Below are 22,442 nucleotides of genomic sequence, written 5' to 3'. Positions count from 1 at the left end.
TGCAAGTAGGAGGTCCGAGCATAGGAGCAACACCTAACCCTTACAGATTCGGCAGTGGAGAGGGACTCCTATGGAGGTGGATTAAACCTCTAGGTCTCAGCTCTCATCCCCAGATTTACCTTCTTTCTAGGACTCCTTTCTCATTTTTGCTGCAGCCTCTCTCCTGGCCACGAAGGGGCGCTGCTTCTTTTTGGTGCTCAGTTCCTGCCACAGGCCACTTGTTAAGGTCAGGGAGTCCAATATTTTGCTCTTACAGCTCCTAAAGAATTCTGAAAATATATATTCCTTGTGCACACCTTAAAGATCATATGTATAGGGGCGCCTGGGTGGCTCAGTGGGTTAAGCCTCTGCCTTCAGCTCAGGTCATGTTCTCAGGGCCCTGGAATCAAGTCCCACGTCGGGCTCTCTGCTAAGCAGGAAGCCTGCTTCTCACTGCCTGCCTCTCTGCCTACTTGTGATCTCTCTGTCAAATAAATAAATAAAATCTTTTAAAAAATCATATGTATAGCTTCCATAATATAACTTACAATATCATACAATTAAATAGATGCAAAGGATGGATTTTTTGTACATTGTAAATATTGCTACGCTAAGCTGTTGTACCACTTTAAAATGCAATCATTGGAAAATAAATGCCCAAGAGATTTGATAACTACCCTCATAATTTTTTTTTAAAGATTTATTTTTTCATTTGAGAGAGAGAGCACGCTTGAGCGGAAGAAGGCAGAGAGAGAGAGAGAATCTCAAGGAGGCTCCACGCTGAGTGCACAGCCCAGCATGACTCGATCCCACAGCCCCCAAATCTTGACTGGAGCCCAAACCAAGAGTCTGTTGCCCAACCAACTGTAGCACCCAGGGCCAGGGTCCCCTATTTTTAAAAATTAAATATTTTTTAATATAAAAAAATTTTAATTGTTTGTTTACCTAATTACTTTCTCTTCTCAAATTTGTTTTTCTTTTTTCTTTTTAAAAAAGATTATATTGGGACGCCTGGGTGGCTCAGTTGGTTGGACGACTGCCTTCGGCTCAGGTCATGATCCCGGGACTGGGATCGAGTCCCACATCGGGCTCCTAGCTCCAAGGGGAGTCTGCTTCTCTCTCTGACCTTCTCCTCGCTCATGCTGTCTCTCACTGTCTCTCTCTCAAATAAATAAAAATAAATAAAAAATATTTTATTTACTTGACAGAGAGAGACAGTGAGAGAGGGGACACAAGCAGGGGGAGCGGGAGGGGAAGAAGCAGGCTCCCCGCTGAACAGGGACCCTGACATCATCATGACCTGAGCCCAAGGCAGATGCCTAATGAGTGAGCCACACTGGTGCCCCTCAAACTTGTTTTTCTACTTCCATTTCCCCAAGAATTTAATGCAAATATTTTTATACCTGTAAGTGTTTTATTTATTACTCAATCATATTTCACTATGACAAAATAAGTACATTACTTGAATTTTAAAACATTTTCCACATTGTTTGGGCTTAAAATTCTATGCATTAATTTTTTTCTTCTGGATTAATTTATTATTGTAATTATTAGTACTACACACTTGATCATAAACATAACATACTACATAAACACACTCCATAATTTTGAATATTATTAAACATAAAGTTATCATTTTATTGGAAATACATTTCTTAATTAAATGGATGCATGTTGCTTATTGCCAGAAAATACAGGGTTTCTTTCCAGTCCTTTTTCTTTTTTTTTTTTTTTTTAAAGATTTTATTTATTTGACAGAGAGAAATCACAAGTAGGCAGAGAGGCAGGCAGAGAGAGAGGAGAAAGCAGGCTCCCTGCGGAGCAGAGAGCCCGACGCGGGGCTCGATCCCAGGACCTTGGGATCATGACCTGAGCCGAAGGCAGAGGCTTTAACCCTCTGAGCCACCCAGGCGCCCCACCAGTCCTTTTTCTTTTCAAGATTTTATTTATTCATTTGACAGAGAGGGAGAGATCACAAGTAGGCATAGCAGCAGGCAGAGAGAGAGGAAGGGAAGCAGGTCAGGAAGCATGACCTTGAGATCATGACCTGAGCTGAAGGCAGAGGCTTAACCCACTGAGCCACCCAGGCGCCCCATTTTTTTTTTCCATTTCATTTATTTATTTATTTATTTGACAGAGATCACAAGTAGGCAAAGAGGCAGGCAGAGAGAGAGGAGGAAGCAAGCTCCCCGCTGAGCGGAGAGCCTGATGCAGGGCTCCATCCCAGGACCTTGAGATCATGACGTGAGCTGAAGGCAGAGGCTTAATCCACTGAGCCACCCAGGCTTCCCTTTTTTTTTCATTTTTATTAAAAGCTGTAACCTGAGAAATCTTGTTCCCATTAGTCAGTGGATGGAAGGAGTTTCAACAGTGTCACTCACTACCATATAATGAACTATTAATGACAAATTAAATCCTCAAATTTTATTGGAAGAAAAGATATGGAAATTTTTTAATTTACAAAAGAATTTGCTGTCCAGATTCATCTCCTTCCTCCAAATTGATATAAATATTTCAAGCTGACATTTACTGGGAGCCCCAGAAGTTTTTACATCCTCTAGCATTGTTCCTTGGTAAAGTTTAGGGCGGATAACAGGAAAATGTTTACTTTGTGAAATGGGAGAAGGGCAGTAAAGTAAAAATGAGGCAGGAAAGGGGTCTTCTGTAGATCTCTTAAAGTCAGTCACTCTGGCCACCTCTCTTTAAGCCCAGCCCAGCCCAGCTGCCCTGTGGAAGTGAGGTGGTTTAGTGACTCCTGACTTGGGGCGTGGATGTTGGGAGCTTCTTCTTCTTCTTCGTCGTCATCATCTTCTTCTTCTTCGTCTTCGTCTTCTTCTTCTTCGTCTTCTTCTTCGTCTTCTTCGTCTTCATCTTCTTCTTCGTCGTCTTTGTCTTCTTCTTCGTCTTCTTCTTCTTCTTCGTCTTCTTTTTTTGTTGTTGTTAAGATTTTATTTATTTATTTGACAGAGAGAGATCATAAGTAGGCAGAGAGAGGGGGGGGGAAGCAGCCTCCTTCCTGAGCAGAGAGCCTGATGCGGTGCTCAGTCCCAGGACCCTGGGATCATGACCTGAGCTGAAGGCAGAGGCTTAACTGATGGACCCACCGAGGCGCGCCTGTGATGGTTCATTTTATTTTATTTTATTTTTAAAAGATTTTATTTATTTATTTGACAGAGAGAGACACAGCTAGAGAGGGAACATAAGCAGGGCAAGTGGGAGAGGGAGAAGCAGGCTGCCCATCAGCAGGGAGCCTGATGGAGGGCTCAATCCCAGGACCCTGGGTTCATGACCTGAGCCAAAGTCAGACGCTTAAGGACTGAGCCACCCAGGCGCCCCTGTGATGGTTCATTTTGTATGTCAGCTAAGGGAAGCTCAGATAGTTGATAGGTCATAAACATCATTTCGGGGTGTGTCTGGAAGAGATTAGCATTTGAATTAGCGGAGTGAGGAAAGATCACCCTCATCACTGCAGTGGGCATCATCCAATGAACAGAAGGCCCAAACAGAAAACAAAAAGGCAGAAGAGCAAATTTACTCTCTGTGCTTGAACAGGGAGGCACATTTTTTTTTTTTTTAAGATTTTTATTTATTTGACAGAGAGATAGAGAAAGAGAGAGCACAAGGAGGGAGGCAGACCACAATGGGAGAAGGAGGCTCACGGAGCAGGAAGCCCGATTCCATCCCAGGACCCTGGAACCATGACCAGAGCTGAAGGCAGCCGCTTAACAACTGAGCCACGGAGGCGTCCCTGGAAGACACATTTTCTATTGTTCTTGGTCTTTGGCACTCCTGGTTCTTGGGCCTTGGACCCAGACTTACAGCACTGGCTCCCCTGGTTCTCAGTTTTTCATTTCAACTGGAACTGCACACCTCCTTTCCTGGGCCTACAACTTGAAGATGGCAGTCATAAGATCTCTTCTCAGCCTCCTTGTGTGAGTCAGTTCCTTAACATAGAAAGTGAGCTTTAGGGGTGCCGGGGTGGCTCAGTGGGTTAAAGCCTCTACCTTCGGCTCAGGTCGTGATCCCAGGGTCCTGGGATCGAGCCCCGCATAGGGCTCTGCTCAGCGAGGAGCCTGCTTCCTCCCCACTCTCTGCCTGCTTCTCTGCCTACTTGTGATCTCTGTCTGTCAAATAAATAATTAATTAAAAGAAAAGAAAGTGAGCTTTAGTGTCTGACTCCATGGGTTAGAGAAGATAGGGTACTGAAAAGTCCTGGACCCAATCCACAACAGATGTGGTTTGCACACTGCATATTCAGAACCCCTTAGGTGCATAAAAAGTTACTCACTTCTCACAGAATAAAGTACCACGAAAGGCCAGAAAAAAATCATACTGGAGCACCTGGGTGGCTAGTGGGTTAAGCCTCTGCCTTCAACTCGGGTCATGGTCCCAAGATCCTGGGATTAAACTCCGCACTGGGATCTCTGCTCAGCCCAGGAGCAGGCTTCCCCCCTCTTTCTCTTCCTGCCTCTCTGCCTACTAGTGATCTCTCTGTTCAATACACCAACTTAAAGGTCAATGCAAAAAAACCACAAAAAACAAAAAACTTATTTCAATAAAACTATACAAAATAAAAACATATAGCTAATACTTACCGCATTGACCAAAATCAAAACCTGTGACAACAATCATATCGTATATGATATACACGGAACACTCAAGGAGAATAACTACTTCCTTGTAATACTTAACTGCAAAAACCTACTCAATAGTTAAATTTTACTGAACTCATATCATACTTCTTTTTAACTTTATAGATAGCCTTGCTAAGTAACAAGGCCTCAAAAAATTGGGTTAAAACTCAGAATTGTTCCTCTCCACGGAAATCTTTAGTAAAAGGCGAAAGATTTATACGATCTGAAGAGAAACCAGAGCATTGAAAATGAGCTTACCTAACTCATTTTTCAGGTAAATGTAACTCCTAAAACACCGAGGGTGGCTCTTTATTATAAGAGTTTGTGCCTGCAGAAATTTATCCCAGGAATTCTGAAAATAACATCCTCACACTTAGAAAAGTCAAATAAGGAATTTTTTTTTTTACTTGAAAAACAATTATACTGTTTGCAATGTATTATGGGTATGCAAATAACACTGACTAATGACCCTACAGACTCCGGAAATAGTGTTCAAAACGTTGCTCTGGGGCAACCTTTAAGGCCGAACGCAGAGACTCAGCTGCCTGACATCTAAATTTTGTCTTGGTCAACTAGACACATTCTGATTTTCTCTGTTCCTAAATTGCAGTCAAATGCTCTACCACTGAGCTATACCCCCTCTGTTCCTAAGTTGGAACTTTGAGTATGATTTATTTTATTTTATTTTTAAGATTTTGTTTATTTATTAGAGAGAGAGAGGGAGAGAGAGCAAGCACAGGCAGACAGAATGGCAGGCAAAGGCAGAGGGAGAAGCAGGCTCCCTGCCAAGCAAGGAGCCCGATGTGGGACTCGATCCCAGGACACTGGGATCATGACCTGAGCCGAAGGCAGCTGCTTAACCCACTGAGCCACCCAGGCATCCCTGATTTATTTTATTTTTAAAAAAGATTTTAATTTTAAATTTATATTCAATTAGCCAAGGTATAGTATTTTATTTATTTATTCCAGGGGGTGGAGGAGCAGAGGAAGAAGGACACGCAGACACCCCTGCTGAGACTGGTACCCTGGCAGGGCTCAATCCCATGAACCTGAGATCATGATCTGAGCCAAAATCAAGAGTCTGACCCTTAACCATCTGAGGCACCCAGGTGCCTCTAAAGATTTTATTCTCAAGTAATCTCTATACCAAGGTGGGACCTGAATTTCCAGCCCTGAGATCAAGAGTTGTTTGCTCCATCAACTGAGCCACCAACTTGACTAGTATAGATTTTTCAAATTGCAATTTATCATTGCTTATTATTGGTATATAGTAATGCAAATGACTTTTATTTATCACTCTTGCATTCAACAATCTTAAACTCTGGTTCTAATGATTGTAGATTCTATTGGATGTTGTATGTATGCAAACATATCATCTGAAAGTGACAATGTTGTTTTCTCCTTATAAATCCATACTTTTTATTATTTCTTTTTCTTGATTGATTTAACTGGGTGGGAAATCTAATAGAGACATTGAACTGAAGCAATGATAGTGGGCATCTTTTTCTTCTTCTCGTCTTAGCTTTCACTGGACCACCATTAAGTGTGGGGTTTGCTGTAGACAGGTGGGTTTTCATGGGTAGGCAGTGTATGCAGTTACCCTGTGCTTATAAGGCCCTAGCTCTGTGCTCATAAGGCCCCAGGCATAGTGGTAAGACATTTTGTAGAATGTCCTTCTACTAGGACTCATCTGATATTTTTCTTGTGATTAGACTGTAGTAATATGTTTTTGAGAGGAAAACTACATAGATGATATATTGCATTTTCATCACCTCATTTCAAGAGTACATACATCTACATGATTTATCACTACTGGTATAGGATGATACTAATCACCTCCAGAGAGGAGAGGTTGAATCAATGGCCAGTGATTTAATTAATCATGCCTAAATGATGAAGTCTCCATAAAAACCCAAAAGGATGAGGTTCAGAGCTTCAGGACTGGTGGTGAATGCCTGGAGATGCAGGGAAAGCAGTGTACCCAAAGAGAGTATGGAAAGCATCCTTTCCCACACACTTTGGGCTATGTATCTCTTCCATATGGCTGTTCTTGAGTTATATCTTTTTATAATAAACCAGTAATCTAGTAAGTAAATTGTTTTCCTTAATTCTGTGAGTTGCTCTAGCAAGTTAATAAAATCTGAGGAGGGGGATCATGAGAACCTCCAATTTATAGTTGGTTGGTCAGAGAAACTGGTGAGAGCCTGGATTTGCCATTGCAGCAAAAAAAATTATGAGAGATGCAAAGAAACAGAAGAAGTATGACCTATATGTTGGGGAAAAAAACAGTCAACAAAAACTGCCTATGAAAGCAACCAGATGTTGAGTTTAACAAAGACTTGAAAGTAGCTATTACAAATATGTTTAAGGAAGTAAAGTAAAGTATGAGGACAATGTCACATCAAATAGAGAATATTAATAAAGGGATAAAATTTATTTTAAAAGAAACAAGTGAGGGCGCCTGGGTGGCTCAGTGGGTTAAGCCGCTGCCTTCGGCTCAGGTCATGATCTCAGGGTCCTGGGATCGAGTCCCACATCGGGCTCTCTGCTCAGCAGGGAGCCTGCCTCCCTCTCTCTCTCTCTGCCTGCCTCTCCGTCTACTTGTGATCTCTCTCTCTGTCAAATAAATAAATAAAATCTTTAAAAAAAAAAAAGAAACAAGTGAAAATGTTGGAGTTGAAAAGTACAGTAATTGAAATGAAAAATACATTGTCGGGATTCACAGATGTTAACTAGCAAAAGAAAGAACTAGCAGACTTGAAGATAGATCAATAGAGATTATATAATCCAAGGACAGAGAGGAAAATAATGAAGAAAAATTAATAGAGCCTCAAAGAAATGGGACACCATTAAACACATCAGGATATGTGTAATGGGAGTATCAGAAGAGAGAAAGGAGCAGAAAAAAAATTTTGAAGAAATGATAGCTGAAAACTTCCCAAATTATAGAAACACAATGATTTTCATATCCAGGAAGCCCAGTGAATTCCATATAGAATACATTCAAAGAAATCCACAAACAGACATGTCATAGTAAAAATGCCAAAAGCCAAAGACAAGGAGGGATTTTTTTTTTTTAAAGATTTTATTTAAAGATTTATTTAAAGATTTTATTTAAAGATTTTATTTATTTTATTTGACAGAGAGAGATCACAAGTAGGCAGAGAGGCAGGTAGAGAGAGAGAGAGGGAAGCAGGCTGGGTCCTGGGATCAAGCCGGTATCTGGTTCTCCTCTCAGCAGGGAGTCTGCTTGTCCCTCTCCTTCTGCCCTTCCCCCTGCTCATACTCCCTCTCCCTCCCTCTCTCTCAAATAAATAAATAAATCTTTAAAAAAATCAATTATGTAAAACAATTTGTTTATAATGTATTGTTAGGTCTATCACACAGAAATGTAATGTTAAAAAAAAAGAAATGTAACATTTTTGTCAATAAGAGCACATAGAGTTTGTGAGGGAGCAAAGCTGTACTGAGCTAAAGTACTGAAATCCAGAAGAATAAAGACAACCAGAAATGATAAATAAGAGAATATTATAAAAATGATAAATACATACTTGCTCTCTTTTCTTCCCTCACTTCTTTAAAAAGACATAAAATTATATAAAGTCATTATGATAACAATGTTTTGTTTAGCTTATAAAATTTATAGGTGTGACCTAACAATAAGACTACAAAAAGGGCATAGGAAAGAGAACTATATAGGAGTAACATTTCTTTTTTCTTTCTTTTTTTTTTAAAGATTTTTTATTTATTTATTTGACAGAGAGAGATCACAAGTAGGCAGAGAGGCAGGCAGAGAGAGAGAGAGGAGGAAGCAGGCTCCCTGCAGAGCAGAGAGCCCGATGCAGGACTCGATCCCAGTACCCTGAGATCATGACCTGAGCCGAAGGCAGCGGCTTAACCCACTGAGCCACCCAGGCGCCCTAGGAGTAACATTTCTATATATTGCAGAAAATAAGTAAAAATCTGAAATTGATTCTGATAAGTTAAGGTGTGTATGGTAAGCCCTAGAGAAATCACTAGGGAAATTTTAAAAAATTGTTTAAAAATCATTTGAGGACTTAAAATGCTAAATTAGAAAATATTCATGTAATGCAAAAAGAAACCAGTAAAAGAATAGATGAACATAAAAGATATGAAGCACATAGAAAACAAAAAGTTGAGTATATCTTCAAGTATATCAATGAGAACATTAAATGTGAATGGATTAAACAATTCAACTGAAAGGCAGAGATTGTCAGACTTGATTTAAAACAAAACAAACAAGATCCATCTATATTCTGCCTATTGAAGACATACTAGATTCAAAGATACAAAGAGACTGAAAATAAAAGCTGAAGGGCACCTGGGTGGCTCAGTTGATTAAGCATCTACCTTTGGATCAGGTCATGGTCCCAGAGTCCTGGGATGGAGTCACACATCGGGCTCCCTGCTCAGAGGGGAGCCTGCTTCTCCCTCTCCCTCTGCCTGCCATTCACCCTACTTGTGCACTCACTCTCTCTCTCTCAACTAAATAGATAAAATCTGAAAAAAAAAAAAAAAGCTGGAAAAATATATCATGCATATAGCAAACAAAAGAAAGCTGGAATGATTATCTTAATTTCAGACAAAATTGACTTTAAAACAAAAAAAAGAGATAGGGACATTTTATAATTCAAAAAAGGCCAATCCATCAGGAAGATATAATAATTATAAACAAATAAGTACCTAATGAGAAAGCACCAAAATACATGAAGGAAAAACTAACAAAAACGGACAATTCAAAATAATAGAGACTTCAGTATTCCACTTTCAAAAATTAGATAGAACAACTAGGCAATCAATAAGGAAATATAAGATTTGAAAACATTGTAGAGGCACCCTGGTGGCTCAGTTGTTAAGTGTCTGCTTTTGCCTCAGGTCATGATCCCAGGGTCCTAGGATTGAGCCCTGAGTTGGGCTCCTTGCTCAGTGGGGAACCTGTGTCTCCTTCTACTTCTGCCCCTCCCCCTGCCTGTGTTCCCGCTCTCCCTGTCTCTCGCTCTGTAAAATACAATAAACAAAATCTTAAAAAAAGAAAGAAAAAGAAAACATTATAAACCAACTAGACCTAAGAGACATCTATTTAGAACATTTGATCCAAAACAGAATATACATTTTTCTCAAGTGCTCATGGAACATTCTCTAGGATAGAGGTATGGTGGACCATAAGACAAAGCTCAATAAATTTAAAAGGATAGACGTAATACAACAGTGTTCTCTGACCACAGTGAAATGAAACTAGAAATCAGTAACAGGAAGAAATTTGAGAAACTCACAAACAGGCAGAAATTAAATGACACACTCCTACATAACCAATGTGTCAAGAAAGAGATCAAAAGAGAAATTAGAGGGGGCACCTGGGTGGCTCAGTGGGTTAAGCCACTGCCTTCGGCTCAGGTCACGATCTCAGGGTCCTGGGATCGAGTCCCACATCGGGCTCTCTGCTCAACAGGGGGCCTGCTTCCCTTCCTTTCTCCCTGCCTGCTTCTCTGCCTACTTGTGATCTCTCTCTCTGTCAAATAAATAAATAAATAATCTTAAAAAAAAAAAAAAAGAGAAATTAGAAAACACTTTGAGGTGAATGAAAATGAAGATACAACCTATTAAAGCTCATGTAATGCATCTGTATGCAGTGCTTACAGGAAATTTTATAAATTTATAACTTACAAATTTTTAAAAGCAGTACTTAGAGGAAAATTTAAAGGTGTAAATGTCTACATTAAGAAAAAAGAAAGGTCTCAATACAATAAACTAACAGGTCTCAAAATAATAAATTTCCATTTTAACACACTTAAAAAGGAAAAACAAACTAAATCTGAAAAAGCAGAGAGAAGGAAATATAAAAGATCATAGCAGAACTTAATGAAATAAAGACTATTAAATAATAGAGCAAACAATGAAACCAAAAGCTGGCTCATGGATAACATAAATAAAAGTGACAAACCTTTAGCTAGACTGACCAATGCCTAGGTGGCTCGGTGGTTGGGCAGCTACCTTCAACTCAGGTCATGATCCCAGTGTCCTGGGATCGAGCCCCACATGGGGCTCCTTCATCAGCAGAGGCCTGCTTCTCCCTCTCCCACTCCCCCTGCTTGTGTTCCTTCTCTTGCTGTGTCTATCTCTGTCAAGTAAACAGAATCCTAAAAAATAAAAAATTAAATCATTGGCGCCTGACTGACTTGGTTGGAAGAGCATGTCACTCTTGATCTCAGGGTTGCAAATTCAAGCCCCATGTTGGGTATAGAGATTACTTAAAAATAAAATCTTAAAAAAACCCTCAAACATTTAAGAGGTGCCTGGGTGGCTCAGTTGGTTAAGCGTCTGACTCTTGAGATCAGCTTAGGTCATGATCTCAGAGGATCGAGTCTCACATCAGCCTCCAGAACTCAACTCAGAGTCTGTTTGGGATTCTCCCTCTTCCTTTGCCCCTTCCCCCACTCATGCTCTCTCTCTATCTCTCTAAAATTTTAAAAAAAAAATTAAATTAAAACAACAACAAAAAACAATATTTAAAATCGGGGTGCTGGTCACCTGGGTGGCTCAGACAGTTGAGCCATCTGCCTTCAGCTCAGATCATGATCCCAGAGTCCCAGGTTGGAGTCCCACATTGGGCTCCCTGCTCAGCAGGGAGCCTGCTTCTCCCTCTGCCCTGCACTCCACTTGTGCTCTCTCTCTCAAAAAAATAAAATCTTAAAAAAAAAAAAAAGTAAAATCAGGGGTGCCTGGCTGGCTCAGTTGATAGAGTATATGACTCTTGATCTCGGGGTCATGAGTTTGAGCCCCACATTGGGTATAGAGATTACTTTTTAAAAATTTTAAAAAAACAACTAAAATCAGAAATGAAGAAAGGGATATTATTACCTATCTTTTGGAAATGAAAAGAATTATAGAAGAATACTATAAACAATTGTATTTCAATAAATTAGATAACAGGTGAAACAGACAAATTCCTAAAGAGTCATGTGGTCAAAACTGACTCAGGAATAGACAGTCAATAGACCCATCACAAGGGAAGAGACTGAATTAGTAAAAAAAACAAACAAACCAAAACCAAAACCAAAAAACTACCCACAACAAAAAGCCCAGGCAGACCTGGCTTTCCTGCTGAATTCTACCAAACATTTAAACAAGAATTCATACCAATTTTTTACAAACTCTTTGAAAAAAAAATAAGAGTGAACACTTTCCAACTCATTCCTTGAGGCCAGTATTACCCTGATATCAGCACCATACAGAGACATCACAAGAAAACTATAGAGCAATATTTTCATGAATATGAATGAAAAAGTCCTCAACAAAACACTAACAAACCTAAATCCAGCGACACAGAAAAATAATCATGCACCTAAGTATGTGGGATTTAGCCCCCAAAATTCAAGGTTGGTTTAACCATCTGAAAATCAGGTAATACACTATATCAATAGAATAAAAAACAAAACCCGTATCATCATCCCAGAAGATGTAGAAAAAGTACTTGACTAAGCACAACCCTCCTTCCGAGAAAAACACTCAACAAACTAGAAATAGAAGGGAACTTCCTCAACCTAGCAAAGGGCATATCTGAAAAACCCACAGCTATGATTTAAAAAAAAAAAAGTATTCATGCTTTCCTGGTAAGATCAGAAACAAGACAAAATACATGCTGTCACTTCTTCCATTCAACATTGTATTGGAGGTTCTAGTCAGGGCAATTAGGCAGAATAAATAAATAAAAAGTATCTGAATTAGAAAGGAAGAAGCAAAATTATCTCTTCACAGATGACAGGATCTATCTATTTAAAAAAAACTATTAGAACTGGTAAACAAGTTCAGTAAATTTGGAGGCTATAGGATTGATATATAAAAAGCAATGATATTTCCCTACATTGGTAATGAACAATCTAAAATTAAATTAAGAAATTATCCCACTCACAATATCATGAGACTCACAATATCATGCAACTCACAATATCATGAGAAAGAATGAAATATTAAGGAATACATTTAATTTCTTTTAAAAGATTTTATTTATTTATTTGACAGAGATTACAAGTAGGCAGAGAGGCAGGCAGGGGGGTTGGGTGCGCAAAAGCAGACTCCCCGCTGAGCAGAGAGCCCAATGTGGGACTTGATCCCAAGACCCTGGGATCATGACCTGAGCTGAAGGCAGTGGCTGAACCGACTGAGCCACCCAGGTGCCCCAGGAATACATTGAATTAAAGAAGCACAAGACTTATATTCAGAAAACTACAAAACATTGGTGAAAAAAAAATTATTTTTAAAGATCTGAATAAATGGAAAGACATTCCATGCTCAGGTACCACAAGTACTAACTACACAGGGTTTCTTTTGAATGTGATGAAAATGTTTCTAATTGACTGTGGTGATGGTGGAAATCCGTGGAAATCCTAAATCTGTATCCGTGGAAATACTAAAAACTATTAGATTTTACACTTTAAATGGGTGAATTGTATGGGCTGTAGATTATACTTCAACAAAGCTGTTTCTTTTTTAAGTTTTTATTTTAATTCCAGTTAGTTAGTATGCAATGTTATATTCATTTCAGGTAAATAAAGCTGTTTTTTTTAAAATATAAAAAGTAAATAGTAAAAAAAAAAATTATAAAAAGTAAATAAATAGCCAGCTCCTGGCTAGCTCAGTTGATCTCAGGGTCCTGAGTTTGAGGCCCATGTTCGGGTAGAGATTACTAAAAAATAAATAACTTAAAAAAAAAAGAAAGGAAGGAAGAAAATAAACACAATGATAACTCAGCTTGTTTTGTAGAGTGCCCAGACACTCAGAATTGCATCCCCAGAGCGGTTCCTACACCCCCTCCAGTTGTGGATGTTTCACCGTGATTCTCATTTCATGCGTGAGAAAACATTCAGAAAAGCAAATTTCATGTTTTCATCCAGCAAATAATCCTTGAGGCCAAACAGTTGGTCTTGTCTAAGGGCCCACAGTGAAGAGGTGGAATGAAGGAGGATTTCCAGGTCTCCTGTCCCACTGTTGCTGACCCTGCAGCCTGAACTTCAGCAGCCATGTTAGTTCTTGGATCCCATGAGGTCCTGGGCACTAGGAGTCTTGTCTGAGGATATAAGTCTCTAAGATACTCGTTCGTTCGTCTGGCCCAGTCTGGGCCTTCTAGCAATCGGAGGTTTGATGTGATTCCTGGGAGCAGTCTGCACTCAGTGCCTGGCCTGGGAAGCCCTGTGGTATATGGGGATCCAGTACTGCTTTTCCTTCTCTCAAAGTCATATATACAATCCAAAGTCTTGGACCACCTCTTCTCTGAAGCAAGAGCCCAGCTCAGCCTGGATGGGGAAGGAGGGGAAGCCCCTCTATTGGAGGAAGCTAGGGTGTGGGAGTGGGGGCCAGGGTACTGAAGGGCTTCTTGGTCTAGGAGTTAGCAATTACCTATAAATTTCCAAGTGACCATAAGGCCAAACTGGGGTTTTGTTTTCTCTAACGGGGTTGTGAATTGGGAGAGGGGATGGGACTCTAGTCCCTTCCCTTCTGCCGAGTTAGGTCAACCTCCCCTTTGGTCTCCCCCATTTTTTGTCTCTCCAGGTTCTCCTGACAGGACTCCAAAGAAGGATCTTGCTGACCCTTGTCTGAGAGGCCAGAGACTAAAGCGATGCAGTGAATTCTGAAGGCTAAGAAGCAGAGGACAGGTCTTTCGGTTTTCAGATCTAGATGTGAATTCCAGGTTCACCCGATCCGGCTGTGGGACCTTGGGCAAGCAGTGCGGCACGCTGAGATGCAGTTTCCCTGGGTGTTCAATGGTTCCCTCTGCGCAGTCGGTTTTGGAGGGAAACGTTCAGGAGGGAGGCCGCAGCTCAGCAATTCCCGCAGGCTCAGCCCGCGGAGCTGGGACAAAGGCAAATCCAAGGGTGGGTCAAAGGGCGCCTGCGTAGTTCCTATCCCTGGCTTCTGGGACGACGGCGTGCAGCGGCGTGGGCGACTCCACTGGGGCCCCACACCTCGCTTCGCTGTCCCCTCAGATGTGGCAGGGCGGACACACCCGGCACCCGGGCGGGGGCGGGCGCGGGAAGGGGCGGACCTTCGGCTGGGCTGGGACGAGGGCGGAGCAGCGTGCGGAGCGCGGCCGCGAGGGGAGGTAGGCCGGGGCGCACAGTCGGGCGCTGGAGTCTCTCCCGCGGGCAGGGCACCGCGGGCTGACGCGCACCGCTCGCGGAACGCAGGCAGCGCCAGGGGCAGCCGGGCGAGCGCCGGGGCTTCGGCGGTGCAGGGCGGGAGGCGGAACAGGAAGGCACAGGCGGCGCAGCAGCTTCTCCCGGCGCGGAGAGGGGGCTCGTCCCCTGCTTCCCCCTGAGGGTGCCCGCCCCACCCCTGCCCCAGGCTCCTGTAGAGGACACGTGTCAGCACGTTCCCGCCGTTGTCGTCTCACCCCATGTCATAGCCCCTCCCCGGGGCCTGGGACACCCCCTCCCCCGGCCCCATTATTCCCAGGCCCAACCTCCCACGCAGAACCGAGGTCCCGGCCGGGTCCTTTTCCTCCACCCGCCTGTCTCCCCAGACAGCGAGCGCCCCGGCCCGGCCCCCAGCCGAAGACACTCGACACACGTTCTTACCCCTGTCATCTCATCCCTCAGCCCAGCGCCACCCCGAGCCTGGGAACCCTGGTGTCCTTGGCCCATTGTTCCTGGGCCTGGCTCCGCGCTGACCGCAGGCTCGGCCCTAGCCCCTGACCCGCGCGTCTCCCCCGGCAACGCGCCGCCACCCGGGATGCAGCCGGGAGGCTGGGCGGCGGTCAAGGAGGCGGCGGGCCGCGACGTGCTGGCCGCCGACCTCCGGTGCAGCCTCTTCGCCTCGGCGCTGCAGAGCTACAAGCGCGACTCGGTGCTGCGGCCCTTCCCCGCGTCCTATGCCCGCCACGACTGCAAGGACTTTGAGGCCCTGGTGAGTGTGCTTCTCTCCACCCCTTCCCGCGCTGTCCTCTGCGTCCCAGGCCACGTGGCCTGTGGACCCGTATTAGTGAACACGCCAGCCCCCAGATTTAACATTTCCAGCCGGCCTTAAGGAAGGTTTCCATGAACTCACAACACCCATACCCTAATATCGACAATCCCAAGGCCCTTGGTGGTTACTCCCTCATGTTAATAACAAGTAACTCCCAGGAGTGAAGTCAGAATTCAATAGTCGCATAAGCCTCCACAAAATTTCCTACCCTGGCTAGCAGTAGGAGGGTTTGATCTGAATCAGATGCTTCTACTAAGTAAGAAGTTATTCATCTCTTTACAAGTAATCAGACACTAAAAATCACCAAAGCCACCCAGACCTTGATCTTCAAATGAGGTAATATGTGGGCAGTACTTTTATGTAATTGTAACGTACCGTCTGCATGTCAGCTGTTATTTCTCCCATGATTCAGAAGGCACTTAATTTCTTACAGAGTTCACCTCAGGGTCAGCATGCCAGATATCAGTTGTCTTTGTAATTCAAATGTTTGGAATTACCTAGAAAAATACAGTTTACAAAAATCAGTTCTATAAGAAGTAGAAAATCAAAATAGCCTATAATCATTAAAGGCATTGAGTGAGTAGTCCAAGATTTTCCCTCAAAGAAAACTCCTGACCTAACCGGTTTCCTTGGTGAATTCTACCAAACACTGAGAGAATAAGTTCTTCCAGTTTCATTTTGTGTAAAATTCTTTCAGAGTATTGAAAAAGAGGCTAATGTAAGCTTGATCTAAATCTGATAAGGATAACACAAGAAAAGAAAATTATAAGCCAGTGTCACTTGTGAGTATAAATATAGAAATCCTCAAAAAAAAATTGCATCCTGATTCTGGCAATGTATAAAAAGAATAATTCCCGGGCGCCTGGGTGGCTCAGTGGGTTAAGCCGCTGCCTTCGGCTCAGGTCATGATCTCAGGGTCCTGGGATCGAGGCCCGCATCGGGCTCTCTGCTCAGCAGGGAGCCTGCTTCCTCCTCTCTCTCTGCCTGCCTCTCTGCCTGCTTGTGATCTCTCTCTGTCAAATAAATAAATAAAATCTTTAAAAAAAAAAAAAAAAGAATAATTCCCCATGAACAGGGTGGATTTATTCCAGGTATCAAAATTAGTTAAACATTAAAAAAAAATTAATGAATGTTATGAACCATGTTAACAGATTAAGGAAGATATTTTGAATCAACAGATGCTTAGAATTTTCTCTGATGAGATGGTCAGGGTCGGATTCCCTCTTTGCTATCACTCTGAAAAGGTCTAGGGACAAAGGCCCAGCCTCCTGCCTTATCTGGTCCATTACAGCCCAGGCCAGGGATGTGTTGAGGGCACCCCAGGCCTTGACCACAGTGCATAGGCATTTCAGGATACAGGGAGTGGGGGTTGGAGAAAGATAAGCCAACTGGCTTCCCTCATGGTTTGTTCTGAAAATTCAGATATTCAGTTTTGTGAGTTTGTGGTATCAGAGCCTTGGGGATAAAACGTCCTTCGGTTTTGTCAGGAGATGATATTTATGGATGTCTGCTGTGGGCCAGGTGCTAAGGGTACAGAATTAAAGACCTAAGGAGAGATTTACAGTGTGTTCAGCTGTATTATGGAGTAAGTCTGTATATACAACATAGAAGCCCAGGGCTGGAATCCAAGTCCTTGGCACTAAGTAGGGGCTGTGGCTGATGCCATGCTGAGTCCCCAGGGACATGGAGGATTTTTGAGGAGCAGAGAGCAGGGAAGAGGTATTCCAGGAGGAGCAGCAGGATGGGCAGAAAGCCAGGAGCTCATTGAGAAGGACAAGTTTATACTTTAGTGTGGCTACCAAGGGGAACAGGAAGAGATGAGGTTGACCAGAGCACACAGAGCTGGGCATGTTTTGCCAAAGATGTGTTGATTTTACCCTTGGGCAGAGGAGGGCATGGTGAGATCCAGGATGGTGTTGTTTTGTTTTGTTTAAGATTTTTTTTTTCCAATTTATTTATTTTCAGAAAAACAGTATTCATTATTTTTTCACCACACCCAGTGCTCCATGCAAGCTGTGCCCTCTATAATACCCACCACCTGGTACCCCAACCTCCCACCCCCCCGCCACTTCAAACCCCTCAGATTGTTTTTCAGAGTCCATAGTCTCTCATGGTTCATCTCCCCTTCCAATTTACCCAAAAGCACATACCCTCCCCAATGTCCATAACCCTACCCCCCTTCTCCCAACCCCCCTCCCCCCAGCAACCCACAGTTTGTTTCGTGAGATTAAGAGTCACTTATGGTTTGTTTTGTTTAAGATTTTATTTATTTGAGGGGCGCCTGGGTGGCTCAGTGGGTTAATCCTCTGCCTTCGGCTCAGGTCATGATCTCAGGGTCCTGGGATCTAGCCCCGCATCGGGCTCTCTGCTTGGCAGGGGGCCTGCTTCCTCCTCTCTGCCTGTGTCTCTGTCTACTTGTGATCTCTGTCTGTCAAATAAATAAATAAAATCTTAAAAAAAAAAAAAAAGATTTTATTTATTTGAGAGTGAGCACCCAAGTGGGGGTGGGCAGAGAGAGAGGGAGAAGCAGATTCTCCTGAGCAGAGAGCCCGATGTTGGGCTCTATTCTAGGACCCCAAGATCATGATCTGAGTTGAAGGCAGATGCTTAACTGACTGAGCCACCCAGGTGCCCCCAGGATGCATTTCTGAAAGACCCCTGAGGAGGCAGGGTGAGAGAGGGAATATGTCAGGAGGAGTAGACAGAGGAGGAGAGATTAGGGTCAGAGGGGCCAAACTCAACAGAGATGGTGCCCCACAATGGACCTTATTAATTCTGACCAAGAAACATCCAAATGGACTAGAATGCTCATTATGTTCTTTTCCTGCTGGAAGGTCTTCTCCGCAAACAGAATGAGGTTTGACAAATATGGGATAAAAGCAAAAGGAGCTTTGGAATTATTTTGATGTGCTTGTGCTTTTTAAAAATTTATTTTTATTTTAATTTTTTAAAAGATTTTATTTATTTATTTGACAGAGAGAGAGAGAGATCACAAGCAGGCAGAGAGTGGGAGAATAGGCTCCCCGCTGAGCAGAGAATCCAATGCAGGGCTCAATCCCAGGACCCTGGGACCATGACCTGAGCTGAAGGCAGAGGCTTTAACACACTGAGCCACCCAGGCGCCCCTAAAAATTTATTTTTAATTATGCAAACAATGGTTGCATATATTTTTGTTAAAAAATATACAAATGATATGGATAAAGTAAAAGTGCCCCCAGCAGAGCATTCCACCTTCCCCATAGGTATCAGTGCTCTCAGTTGAAGGCACTTTCTTCCTTCCTGTCTTATCTATAACCTCTTAGGAGAGCGCTGGCGATTAAGGTAACCCCAGATAGCAGCCTCTCATTTGTAGGGACAGACTGTTTAGGCATGGGGCTCTTTGTGCCAGTTCTAGCCAGGGCACCCTTGCTCCCAGGTGCCACTGAAGAAAAATGGACGGGTTCTTCCAATCCTGTTCTGGTGCCTTATTCCTTATTGGGCACCATTGTGAGGGAAGCTAAGCCAGGCTCAACAGCTTCTTGGCTATGGGTAGGTATGGTTTTAATGAGCAGTTTCCCTGGAGAAGGCCACTCACCAGGCAGGGCCTTGCACCATGACTTCTGGGGGCCTTCACACATTCTTAAATAAATATACTTTAGGTTTCATTTTGCCACATGTTACATGAATTGTAGAAAAGATGCAGAGAACTTGGTATCTGGACCTGTACCTGACTCAAAGCTTAGCTTTTTATTATTTTTAAGTAAACTGTACCCCCAATGTGGGGGTTGAACTCATGACCCTGAGATTAGGAGTCCCGTGCTGTACTGACTGAACCAGCCAGGTGCCCCCTCAAAAGTTAGCTTTTAGAGAAAACGGAATCAGGTCCGGATTTGGCCTTCTGGATTATTTTGTGGTTACCTGAAGAATGAAGGTATAGAGCTGTTAAAAAGTCTCTCATTGTTAGCTAAGAGCTCTTGGAAATAATATGAGACAGTGTATCATTTTCAGCCACTTTTATTTATTTATTTATTTATTTTAAAAGATTTTATCTATTTATGTATTTGACAGAGAGATCACAAGTAGGCAGAGAGGCAGGCAGAGAGAGAGGGGGAAGCAGATTCTCCGCCAAGCAGAGAGCCTGACTCGGGGCTCTATCCCAGGCCCCCCGGGATCATGACCTGAGCCGGAGGCGGAGGCTTTAACCCACTGAGCCACCCAGGCGCCCCTCAGCCACTTTAAATCATTTTCTCTCCACTGTTATTACACACCTATAACACATGGGTTGTTTCCAAAACTTAGAGCTCTGGCTGAATTACTTTATTGACTGTGGCTTTCCTGAGAACATCCCCTACTGAACCAAGTTCTTGGATTTAGGCATGGCTCTGGCCTTATTTTGCCACAGTCCTTGCAGTCCCAAATCATCTCTCCAGTGCCTTGTTTGGAGGACATTTCCATTCTGAGTCAGCTCTTCAATTTTGCACTGGGAGTTCTTTGTATTCCCAGGGTCTGGCCTGAGACGTGCTTATCACATGTTTAAACAATCAAATTAGGTATGTGCTGATTGCCTCTGACTGAGGGTTTCTAACCCTGTTCCCTTGGGAAGAGGATTGGTTAAGCTCCTATAAGGTAAGAGACCCTCTAAGATTCTCAGGATGTCCTGTAGCCCTGACAATTGACCCCTGAACTTAAGGTTGAGCTATCCTGGGAACAGTTCATATTTCCTGAGTCACTTTACACAGAATCTTGTCACTGGCATCACAGCTGTTAAGTTTTTTGTTTTGTTTTTCCGCTGGAAGACATCATGCCCCAGTTCACCATTAGCCTGAAGACCCTTTCAAGAGGTAGGAGGTTGTGGGGGAATGGCTCCTTTGTATTAATTCCAGCCCTTTACCACCCAGAGTCTGGTTGAGGACTAGTCCCATCAGCATCACCTGGGAGCTAGTTAGAAATGCAGAATGTTGGCCCCTCCACCCCAGACCTACTCAATCAATACCTGCATTTTAATAAGATTCTTGGGCATTTGTGTGCATTGTAAAGTCTGAGAAGCACTGTATCTAGCCTACCCCATTCCTTTCTACTATTTTGGGGGCTGAACTGCACTAATCGACTCTTCTGGTTCTGGTCTGTGTCTTGTGCTGTCTAGCCAATCTGTGTCCCCAGTGTCTGAGTTAAACCACGAATAAGCTGCTCTCTGTGCTGACTCCAGGGAATGCCTGTCCTTTCCACACCATCTCCCTGTTTGTCCAGACAAACTTTTCTTAATGCTTTAGGACACAACTGGAACCTCATCTTATTCTCAACCTCTACCCCAGCAGTTAGGAGTCCTTCCTTTGTGAGCCTTCACAATTTAAAAAATTTTGCTCTTTTAAATGCTGCTATGACAAACTACCTTGTAGAGTAATCATTGTTTACATCTCTAGTTATTTTCTTGAGATAAATTCTAAAGGGTGAAATTGCTGGCTCAAAGGGTAAGCAACCTCTCTAAGTGAGACTTTTAATGCTTATTTTCAGATTATAAATTGAATATTGACATTTATTGGAGAAGGTCACTCTTTATAAAACTGTCAACCTTGGCTGGCATTAGAATCCCCTGGAAAGCTTTGAAAAATAGTGATGTCTGGGCCCTATCCCTGGAGATTCCAATTTCATCTCTGAGGTGGAGCCTGGGCATTGGGATATTGTGTTTATTTGCAGAGAATATATATGTTTGTTTGTTTAAAGACTTTATTTATTTATTTATTTGACAGAGAGAGAAAGATCACAAGTAGGCAGAGAGAGAGGAAGGGAAGCAGGCTCCTTACTGAGCAGAGAGCCCGATGTGGGGCTCAGTCCCAGGACCCTGAAATCATGACCCAAGTCAAAGGCAGAGGCTTAACCCACTTAGCCACCCAGGCGCTCCTGAATATGTAATTTTATTTACTTTTGTTTTTGTTTTGTTTTTTTAAGCAGCAAAGCAAGGTTTATTGAGCAATAGCAAAGTGATAGCACAAAGCTCCCAAAGAGGGAGGGGACCCAAAGGGTTGTCTGGGATTATGTAGTTTTAAGATTTTCCTACTAATTGGGCACCTGGGTGGCTCAGTGGGTTAAGCCGCTGCCTTCGGCTCAGGTCATGATCTCAGGGTCCTGGGATCGAGTCCCATATCGGGCTCTCTGCTCAGCAGGGAGCCTGCTTCCCTCTCTTCTCTCTGCCTGCCTCTCCATCTACTTGTGATTTCTCTCTGTCAAATAAATAAATAAAATCTTTAAAAAAAAAGATTTTCCTATTAATTGATCATTTTCATGAACACCCATCTGCTGGGTAGTGAGGAAATGATGATGATTAGATTCAATCCAGCCTGTAAGTGTCCATTTAGGTACATATGTGATATCTCAAGGTAAAATTCTGTCTCAGATTACCTATTTAGTTCCCTTCTCTCAGAGGTGGTCTCTGAAGGATATACAGGTATAGAAATATAGAATATATTTCTATATTCTATACAGATATATAAATATAGAATATACAGATATAGAAAGGTATACAGATATAAAAAGATTTGGATCAGATGTAGGTTATGTGGTGTGACTGTTGGTAGATGTGTGGCTAGAAAGGTGTCTCAGCCTGTGGGATAACAATATGGAGAACCCAGGGGTGGGATCATCCTTCCAGTACAGACTACCTCCTTCCTTCCCAACCATCCCAGAAATGCAGGCTTTTCCTTATTGAATTGATGAGCAGGAGAGAGGAGGCATTTGATTAATAATAGTACAGTATCTAATGCTTACATAATACTAATAGCACTGAACTACCTGCCTGGCACTCTTTTGAACTGTTTCTAGGTAGAACTCAATTTAATCCTAATGACTCAGTGATAGGGGTTCTCTTATCATCTC

At 42.8% G+C, this 22,442-nt stretch overlaps 1 protein-coding gene, 1 non-coding gene and 1 pseudogene across 5 annotated transcripts in view; 2 read left to right on the top strand and 1 right to left on the bottom strand.

Annotated features, from left to right (window-relative positions):
* LOC122894657 overlaps nucleotides 1-15,297 on the top strand; it is a 28,968-nt pseudogene extending 13,671 nt beyond the window's left edge.
* Nucleotides 4,739-4,856, bottom strand: LOC122894859. The gene has a single exon (XR_006381865.1). It is a non-coding gene; the product is annotated as a U5 spliceosomal RNA (small nuclear RNA).
* LOC122892943 (protein mono-ADP-ribosyltransferase PARP16) overlaps nucleotides 14,818-22,442 on the top strand; it is a 73,305-nt gene continuing 65,680 nt past the window's right edge. For all 4 annotated transcript variants that reach the window (XM_044229639.1, XM_044229640.1, XM_044229638.1 and 1 more), the window contains exon 1: nucleotides 14,818-15,533. In XM_044229639.1, coding sequence (XP_044085574.1) covers nucleotides 15,360-15,533 — 174 coding nt within the window. In that variant the 5' untranslated portion in view covers nucleotides 14,818-15,359. The remainder of the gene's footprint in view (nucleotides 15,534-22,442) is intronic.

Source organism: Neovison vison, chromosome 13 (genome assembly GCF_020171115.1).
Source record: "Neovison vison isolate M4711 chromosome 13, ASM_NN_V1, whole genome shotgun sequence".
Classification (NCBI taxonomy): domain Eukaryota; kingdom Metazoa; phylum Chordata; class Mammalia; order Carnivora; family Mustelidae; genus Neogale; species Neogale vison.
This window is presented reverse-complemented; position numbering and strand designations above follow the sequence as displayed.